Raw genomic sequence first — 10066 nt, forward strand, 5'->3', positions numbered from 1 at the left:
CCAGTGGCAGCTGCCTCTGTGCGGTACAAAGTGTAACAGCCCCTGGCCTGTATGCTGGGAATTCGTCTGGCAGTAGGGGCCCGTGATTGCTCTGTGTGGACGAGCCGAGGGGACTGCCCAGTGGCAGCTGTCTCTGGGCGGTACAAAGTGAAACAGTCCCTAGCCTGTAATGCCACTGTTCTGCGATAGTATTTGATTATTTTTGTTTCACGAGAAAAGTGTAAAGCTTTTGGGGTGAGAGAGAGAAAGAGGCTGCTATGCACCGCGCGATATCGATCCACGTGTCGCTCATGTGCGTGTGAAGTGGGAGTTGGGTTGCCACATCATCACGAGCCGTGGTCTATACACTGCTGGGTGAAGGCTGAAGCTTCACTTCATCGCTCACCACGTGGTCATCATCATCACCACCATTACCTTTCTTACCATCAACAACATCTTCACGAGCAGTGATATATCCACTGCTGGATGAAGGCTTCCTTGTACATTCGACATCGTACATGCTTCTTTGCGTATTATTTTGTTTAATCTTGGCATCCCGGCCTCTACAATCTCGTCGCAGTGACTATCACAGTGACACGGGCTCTGTGTGAAGTACAGTACCTGAACTAATACACATTTTCTACCTAACTTGTAAATCGCATTTGTATATTTTATAGTTTATTTTCTGGCCTTGTTCTCTATCAGTCGGGGCCACGCTTCACCTCCATCATCACTCACCGATTCCAGCCCCCACCCCACCTGTACCCCCTCACCCCACCTCACCTGTACCCCCTCACCCCACCTGTACCCCCTCACCCCACCTGTACCCCCTCACCCCACCTGTACCCCCCTCACCCCACCTGTACCCCCTCACCCCACCTGTACCCCCTCACCCCACCTGTACCCCCTCACCCCACCTGTACCCCCTCACCCCCTGTACCCCCTCACCCCACCTGTACCCCCTCACCCCACCTGTACCCCCTCACCCCACCTGTACCCCCTCACCCCACTTGTACCCCTCACCCCACCCCACCTGTACCCCCTCACCCCACCTGTACCCCCTCACCCCATCTCACCTCACCCACCCCACCTGTACCCCCTCACCTCACCTGTACCACCTCACCCCACCTGTGACGACGAGGGAGCTCTCTGCGTTAGCAACGGCCACGCGCTCCACCCCGTGACGCCGCACGAGCCGCGCTCACGACAACGAGACGAACATCTCCACCCCGCCCCCCCCCCGTGCAGTCTTCGCAGGCGGCTCTCGGCAAACCTTTGAAGGCCGCAGCCGGCGAGCCAGGAACTAAGTGGCGCGTGCTTTTGCTCGTTTAAGGCTGAGCCGACCTAGGGGGGGGGTGGGGATTTTGTCACCGGGCGAATACACATTGCTTAGCGCGCGCGTGACGCATCAAGCGGACGAACACAAACGCGAATACACACAGTGCTTAGAGCGCGCAGACACGCGTGGAAACACACACACACGGGAATTAAAAAAAAGACAAAGATCTCCCGTATAGCCTTAACAGACTGTAGGGGCAAGTGCTGTTAGCGAGCACCTATGAAGGCCGGCACGGCACAGCACACGAGGGGGTGGGTGGCCAGCACCACGCCCGGCCGCCTTTGTCTCCCTCGTGGCGATGCTTACACATCGCACCGGGTACTCATTTGAGGCTGAGTCGACCTAGGGAAAGGGCCCAGGACCGGTTAGATAATCGTCACTGGTGTTGGCCGTGAGCGGGAATTGAACCCGGGTGGTCGGGTTCGTAGTGCAGCGCGCTAACCGCTACACCACCGCTCCCCCACACACACACGAACACACCAATCCTGTTTACTTAAGTTGCCTGTAAGCCACCGAACAGCATCCAGCACTGTGTGGAGTGTGTGCGCGTGGGGTGGTCCTGGGCCTCCCCTAGGTCGACTCAGCCTTAAATGGATACCTGGTGGGGCTGTGTTAAACATCGGTATCAGGGACACAAAGGTGGCCGGCTTGGGCGTGGCGCTGCCCACCCCCTCGTGTGCCGTGTCGGCCTTCATAGGTGCTCGCCCACAGCACTGATAAAGGCTACGCGGTGTGAGTGGGGAATCTTTATCTGGTTGTGTTTGCCTGTAAACAGCACGTGGTACAAAAAAGCATAAAACTTGACCCGTCTGACTTCACGTGTTATCTGCCCACCACCAGCAAACCCGTCGCAAGGAATGGAATTAACCCAGCAACTGCCCGTGTGTGCGTGCGTGTTCCGCCTCCCAGCAGTGTGGACTGGGGAAGCCGTGCGCTCTGGAGCGGCCGCTGAGCGAGCTGCGCGTCGACACGGACGGCACGGACGTCGACAGCAGACCCAGCTCCGGTGAGCGCCGACGCGGTCTGAGCTGAGCGAGCGAGCGCGTCGGCGCGTGTTGAGCGTCTCGAACCAACGTGTGCCCTTCGTCGCTTATTTGCGCTCTCGGTCGCCATCACGCCTCCCGTATGTTCGGCAGCCCCAAAGATTCTTCCTCACCAGACCCGCGTTTGTGTTTTCTGGACCCAGCCCCAGATGGGCCAATGAGATCGCGCCTCGTCACGTCGCAACGCGCAGACCATTGAACAAAACTTCAATAATTGCCCCTATCCCGAATTTGGCCCGGTGTCTTTACGAATGCCCGGGCCGATGTTAGTCCCAGTCCATCACCGATGACAGCAATGTTTATTTGTTTACTAACGTAATCACTGTCGCCCCCCCCCGCCTCACCCTCACCACCCCACCTGCTGCCCCCTCCTCCCTCCCTGCGACAGGCTTCTACTCCATGAGCGAGGACGGTTCCCTGTCCCTCTCCAACTCCTGCAGCTCCATCTCCAGCTCGGGCCCAGCTCCGGCTCCCCACGCCGCATCGACGTCAACACCGTCGTCATCGACGGCGGCGCCGGTGGCGACGACGACGATGACGGGGCAGCTCCCCGTTCGTCTCCGCCGCCCGGCGGCCCGTCCTAAGCCCCAGGAGAGGCCTCGATCGGCCGTGGAGCTGCCCTCATTCCTAAGAACGACAGGGCAGCAGCATCATCAGCAGCAGCAGCAGCAGCGATCACCGAAAGCCAAAGCCGGGCCGAGTAGGCCTCAGTCGTCGTGTGAGTTCCTCGATGCTTCGGACCGGAGGTCACTTGAAGTGGTCTCAGAAGTGGCTCATGATCATCTCGCCACCACCACCACCACCACGCAGACAACCGGCGCGGCTCCACCTCGTCCGCGTTCCGCGTCTCATCTTCCTTCCTCTCGTTCCGCAGACGACCTCGGCGACGGCTCAGACGCGCGGACGTCCCCGGTCGGGCTCGCCGACCCCGTGACCTCCGCCCCGGGTCGCGACCCCGACCCGCGCTTCCGCTGCGACCTGCGCTCGCGGGACGGCTCCGAGGTGTACCGCTACCCGAGCCCGCTGCACGCCATCGCCATGCAGAGCTCCGCATTCCTGCACCAGCGAGGCGCCGGCGACGACCGCGACGCCGCCGGCGCCGCCGCGTCGCCCGACGGCAAACCTCCGACGGGCGGCCGCATCCGCCGCCACCGTCGCCACGACGACGCCGGCGCGGATGACGAGGGGAGCGCCGCCAACGCGGCGCCACCCAGCGCCGACAAGGTGACCGCCTACATCGCCGCGCTGCTGAAGAGGCGCGGGCAGAAGACGCGGAGGAGGACGTCGGGGGCGGGCGCCTCCGCCGCCGTCGTCGTCGAGAGGAAGGCGTCCGATGCCGCCAAGACGTCGGCGTCTCCGTCGGCGGAGGCTGCCCGCAGCCGCCCCATCACCAACCTGAGCGTGCGGTACAAGCACGGGGCGGCCGCGGCGGCGTCGCCCGTGCCGGCGGCCGCGGCGTACGGCGGCAGAGCGGGCGGCGCGGCGGGTTCGCCGGTGGGCGGCAGCAGCGTGAACCTGGCGCGCTCGCCCCGCGGCGGCACGCTGCCCGCGCTGGTGCGGCCCGCGTCCATCGCTCACTTTGACACCTCGCGCTACCACGACGACGACGAGGATGACGGCGGCGGCGGCGGCGACGATGACGAGCGGCGATGGAGAGCGTCCGGCCCTCACGTCCATCCCGGCGCCGGCGATCGTCGCTCCTCTTCGGAGAAATCGCCAAACCTGCAGCAGCAGCAGAAGAGCCGGCAGCAGCAGCAGCAGTCCACCGACAGGGAGCGCGAGTGCCGGCGCCGTGCGCTGGCCTCCGTCTCCATGGACCTGCGCCCGCAGCGCGGCGCCGGCTGGTGGGGCGCGGCGGCCGAGCCGACGGTGGGCGCCCTGGGCTGGCAGCAGGGCGAGCTGGGCAGGCCCCAGTACCAGCAGCGCGTGGCGCGCATCTGCAAGCTCGGCCACGGCAGCTGGGCCGGCTCCCTGCCCAAGTCGCTGGACCTGCGGGGCGGCTACCGCCACCGTCAAGACGACGACGACGACCACGAGGACGGCGCCTCCGACCGACGGCACCCGGGGAACGCGGCTCGGTCGTCGTCGTCCAAGAGGCACCGGCTGCGCGAGGGCGTGGAGCTCGTGCGGCAGAGCTTCCGCCTGCCGGGGCGGCGGCGGCGCACCAGCGGGGAGCGCGCCAGCTCCGAGCTGGACGTGTCGGGCGGCGGGCGCCAACCGACGGAACGGGAGGAGGCCGCGGGCGGCTCGACGGCGTTCGATTACCGCCGGCGCCTGGTGCTGCACCCGTCCGAGGTCCGCGGCATCGGCGCCGGCGCTGCCGGAACCAGAGCCGGTGGACATCGGCGGTGGTGCTCGACGATGGAGATTGCTCGAGGAGGAGGAGGAGGCGGCGACGACGACGACGATGCCGGCAGCGATGTCGGAATGCCGCCGGAGCCGCCGCGGTGGCTCGTGCGGGCGGGGCGCACGCGACGGCGCGTGGAGCCCCTCGTGGGCCGTGCGGGGCCACGCGGACGCCAGCCCCGGCTACCCCAACGTCTACCCGGCCGCCGGTTGCCCGGGCGAACTGCTGCAGCGCTCGGCCATTGCCGAGATGAGCGAGGACGACGCCGACGACGCCGACGAGGCGGACGGAGCGGCGGGCCGATTTCCCGCCGACGGCTCGGCCGAGCCGCGGAGCTCCAGCTCCGCGGAGGGGCTCCGAGGTCCGTGCCGGGTCTCCCAGCAAGTCCGGGCCGTGCCGTCGGCGGTCAAGCGCAAGATCCGGCAGCGGATCGCCGACGCGGCCAAGACGAGCACGGATGTGTAGCGTGTCGGATGCACAGACTGCTCGGGTTGAGGAGCTCGGAGAGGGGGCCTGTGGAGGGCCCACAGCTGCTGAGGGCTGCGTTGCCGTGGCCGTGCGACGAGACGTCCCGACGTTTTGCCGCACGCGCGCCCGGACGATTCTTCTGAGTTTGTAACATTGCACTCCCACGTGGCGTGCGCGTGTGTTGGCACGCGTCGGTCGCGTCCCCCCCACGGCTGCGTGTGCGCGTGCGTGTGTCCGACCGTCCGTCAGGAGCCAGGTGAAGCAATCGATTCAAGAATCGATTTTCGTCGTGAACTCTGCGGGTGAATGGTAGCGGCCGCTAGCGGCTGGCTGGCCTGCACGGATCACGTGACCCCGTTATATACTACAAGAAATATAGTCATGGTAGTAATCGGTTGAAGCTTATTTTGTATCCACTGATGGATGAATGCATGCCAGTGCTACGTGTCAGTCGTCAGGGGGGTGGGGGGGGGTTGGCGTACTGCAGGGTTTGTTTGACCATACTTCACCGTACCGGTGGGTTCGTGTTGGTGAACGGTGGATTCCCAGGGCCTGTTCAGACATCACTCTCCACTGACGTTTTCCGTGGCCGGGGCCTATGGGCCGCTGTGCAATTGCACCGCCTGCACACTTGATAGCAACGCCACTGTAGCGACGACGACGATGATGGCAATGACTGATGCTAAGTGATCATCTTTGATGATCGATGGGGAAGGTTAATGATCATTAACGACGATCAACATGACACGTGTTAAGTCGATGACACCGCGTGAGCCTTAAGAATACAGCGTTCATGATGGGTGACGTTTTGGGGCAATGGTCCTGATTCACAGCACACACACACACAGAGGTAGAGTGAATAAGGATCATTGCCTGAAACGTCGACTTATCACACGTGTTTTCCTTTTAAGGCCACACACAGTCTTGTCATCGACAAACGTGTCGAGTTGTATTAAGTGAACTGCGCGGGTTCACCACTGCCAGCAGCTGCGTCGGAAATCACCGATAAACAATGATCAGCGACTGATGACCACGATGATCAATAAAGATGATGACGACGATGATGACAAGGGTGGTCTGTAGCCCGTCCGTACCACCCACCCACCCCACTCTCTCTCCCCGTCCCTTAAGCCCTGCACCAAGTTGCCTGCTTTCTGAACCAAATTTCTCAAAACGGCAATTTGAAAAATATATATTTAATTTACAGAAGCCTTAAAATTGTGCTTAGTGCTATGCAATCGCCCGTCGCGAGCCGGCGCGTCGCTGTTAGCCAATCAGTCACGCGCCCACTCGGTTTATTTAAATGTACGTCTTTCATTTACGGCTGCTTAGTTTCTGTTGTTGTCACTGTTGTTGCGGCTGTTGTTGTTGTTTTGAGTAACGATGTTTCGTCGAGGTGGCTACGTTGGCCGCACGTGGCTGCCTGTAACCCAGCTCTGTGGAGGTGGCCGCAGCAGCAGCAGCAGCAGCTTGGGGTTGGTGAATCACCGCACAGATGTTGCGAAAACTCCCTTCCCCGTGGGTGGGCGTCGAGGAGGAGATGCACCGTGGCTTACTAGGGAACGGCAGTCCATCGAGAATGTGAACTCCACCTGTTCCATCTGTACATTGGTTGGCTGGTAACATCTTAACATTTAAAGGACCACAGAGCTTGGAGGGGTGGGGGATTTGGCACAGGCTGACCGCATGACTGCTGCTGCTGCCTTACTTGCTTCTCTGTGGTTCCTCCTGGCGCCTCCGAGTAGTCGTCCCCATCTCTCTCTCTCTCTACGAGAGCGAGGAGCGAATAACGTATTCTGACAGCGGCGTTAAAAGTTGTACGAACGTGGAACTTCTTTCGCACTGTACGTAGCCCAAACGTGCTAATCGGAGGTGCGGTGGAAGGACAGCAAACTAGCAAGCAGTTTCCGAAGAAACGAGTTTTCAATTTGGATGTAAAAGTGTATCGTAGCTCCAGCAGCGGCTTCCTAATATCGGAAGGAAGAGCGTTCCAGACGGCCGCGGAAGCGCATCTGAAACCGCGCGATGCGGTGATCCGTCTTTGTTCGACGGCCAGTCAAAAGCTGCTGCTGTTGCTGCTACTGCGAGGACGACGTTGACATTATTTTGACCGTTGTTACTTTGTTGTTTCTCGTCGTGGTGTCGCGGCGCGCTCATTTGCGACGTCGCTCTGGAGCTGGGAGACGATTTGGCGCGGGACGTTGATGAATTTTTACGTGCGGAAGAAATTGCTCAATCAATGTAAAAAATATGGGGGGGGGGGGGGGGAAACGCAGAAAGACGCTGGAACTTGACCCGATGGATAATTACGTAGCTGATAGCGTCGATTAGGTGATAGAGCGGCTAAATATTTAATTAATTTAACCGGCCTTCTGTATCGGATGAGTTTAGGGTTCTGCATCGGATGTGATGAGGGTTTTGTATCGGATAAGATGAGGGTTCTGTATCGGATAAGATGAGAGTACTGTACAATGCGCATCACTTTATTCAATAAGGAATCCCCCATCTACCAGTCCATCAACCACTCCACCAACCAGCCCATCAACCTGTCCATCAACCACTCCATCAACCAGCCCATCAACCACTCCACCAACCAACCCATCAACCAGTCCATCAACCACTCCATCAACCACTCCACCAACCAACCCACCAACCACTCCATAAACCACTCCACCAACCACTCCATCAACCACTCCATCAACCAGCCCATCAACCACTCCACCAACCAACCCATCAACCAGTCCATCAACCAGTCCATCAACCAGCCCATCAACCACTCCATCAACCACTCCATCAACTAGCCCATCAACCAGTCCACCAACCAACCCAACTTCTTCTCACCGACCAGGACAAATGAACCACCTCAATCCCAATCGTCCGGCGGCTGTGAAACGCAAACAGCAAAAACACAGCGGCCGCACAGATTTCGGAGAATCACGGTTCAGGGACCCGAGTCGCCCGAGTTTTGATGCGATCGCTCGTACTTGCGCACTGGTAACGCGCACGCACGCCGGCATGTGTGTGTGTGTTTGCGCGTGTTTATTTTGGGACAATAAAACACTCAGAGAGGCCCCTCCTGTTCCGTGTTTGTCTTCCCTCGGCTGCCCGCCTGTCTTGCGTAGCCGCTCAGGAATTTGCCGTGAGATGGAGCTGTCGGCCGGCATCGTCGTCGTCGTCTCTCCGCTCGGCTCCGCGTGACCTTGACGGCTCGAAGGGTGGGGGGGCTTTCCTTCGTCTGTCGGGGATTAGCGATGGCAAAACCAACCGCTTCGGTCAAAATTCAGGTCACGATTTAAATGAGAACAATGCGGCCGTGTGCGGCGCGTTGCACGGGACGATAGCTGGCTGGCCCAGGTCGGTGTAAACGCTGGCTGGCCCCGGTGTAAATGCTGGCTGGCTGGCCCCGTCGGTCTAGCCGCTGGCTGGCTGGCTTTGGTGTCACCGCTGGCTGGCTGGCCCCGTCGGTGTAACCGCTGGCTGGCTGGCCCCGTCGGTGTAACCGCTGGCTGGCTGGCTTCGGTGTCACCGCTGGCTGGCCCCGTCGGTATAATCGCTGGCTGGCTGGCCCCGTCGGTGTCACCGCTGGCGGCTGGCTTTGGTGTCACCGCTGGCTGGATGGCCCCGTCGGTGTAACCGCTGGCTGGCTGGCTTCGGTGTCACCGCTGGCTGGCCCCGTCGGTATAATCGCTGGCTGGCTGGCCCCGTCGGTCTAGCCGCTGGCGGCTGGCTTGGGTGTCACCGCTGGCTGGATGGCCCTGTCGGTGTAACCGCTGGCTGGCTCTGGTGTGATGGTGAAACGGTTACCGCGCTGAACTCGCAGGTCGCCGGTTCGATCCCATCTCGCGACTTCGGTAGTTAGTTGGGAGGAAAGGGGGGTTATTTAAAAAAACAAAATACTTTACACAAGTGCTGAGCACAGGCCCAAACAACGGAAACGTCGAACCGCCAGCAACAAACAGCGCCGATACGATTTGCGCAATTGAGCAGCAGGGTTATGCGAGAGCTTGGGAAATGGGAGGAAACGACGTTAATCGAACCCACCTCCCACACCCGCCCCAGCTCTGTCGCAACGTCCAACTTATTAACCTGGATGCCCCCCCCCCTCCCCATTATCCTGCATTAGAGCCCATGGTCCACGGGGGGAGCGAGGGGGGGGGCGGTGTAGGGAGGGCAGGCGAGGGGGTGAATGTAATTTCCTGCACCAAGGCCATGCCACCCGCGTGCTAAAGAGACAAAGGCGCACCCCTGCAATCTGCTTGTGCTCAAAGGCACTGCTGGCGGAAGAAGGCTGAGGCTACGCCGGTGGGAGGAGGGGCAGCGCTACAGAGAGAGCACCTCCGTCTCGAGGCTCTTCCCACGCTGGCCGGGTGAGTGGGAGGAGTTTGCGAGTAGCCACGCTTGACCCCACCACACGTGACCTGCCGACCATAGGCTACCTGCGGTGTAGTGCACAGAGGTGGGGGGGGGGTGAGGGACTCATTGTTGTCCCCCCCCCCTCCCATTGTTCAAATTGCTGCGCTGGGAGATGGAGTCCAACTTGGCCAACGTCCGACTCGCAGGTCCAGCGCGCTTTGCTGACCATTTACACCACAGCTGCAGCAGCAACAACAACAACAAACAGCAGCAGCGGCTTGTGCACAACTCTTGTAAGAAGTTGATGTAACTATAACACCCTCCCCACCATTCCCCATTGCTAAAACTTGAAAAGCAGCCTCGCCACCCGTTAGCCGGGAATGAGAGGACGCCCTTTTACGCTGATTCCAAGCAACGAGGTGGAAACGAGAGCACGAGGGGGAGGAGGAGGGGAACTGGAGCCGAGATTAAAACCTGCCCCCCCTCCCCCACCCCCCCGTTAATCACGCTCCGGTGAGCCGGCAACCTCCTGCGGGC

General features: G+C 60.7%; 1 protein-coding gene across 1 annotated transcript in view; it reads left to right on the top strand.

Moving 5' to 3' along the window:
* The window catches only part of LOC144941621 (uncharacterized), a 14677-nt gene extending 9504 nt beyond the window's left edge, over nucleotides 1-5173 (top strand). The window contains exons 2-5 of the mRNA XM_078867940.1: nucleotides 2231-2324; nucleotides 2750-3079; nucleotides 3236-4808; nucleotides 4849-5173. Of these exons, the coding sequence (XP_078724066.1) occupies nucleotides 2231-2324; nucleotides 2750-3079; nucleotides 3236-4808; nucleotides 4849-5173 (2322 nt within the window). The remainder of the gene's footprint in view (nucleotides 1-2230; nucleotides 2325-2749; nucleotides 3080-3235; nucleotides 4809-4848) is intronic.
* The last annotated feature ends 4893 nt before the right edge of the window (nucleotides 5174-10066 follow it).

This window comes from Lampetra fluviatilis, chromosome 25 (assembly GCF_964198595.1).
Source record: "Lampetra fluviatilis chromosome 25, kcLamFluv1.1, whole genome shotgun sequence".
Classification (NCBI taxonomy): domain Eukaryota; kingdom Metazoa; phylum Chordata; class Hyperoartia; order Petromyzontiformes; family Petromyzontidae; genus Lampetra; species Lampetra fluviatilis.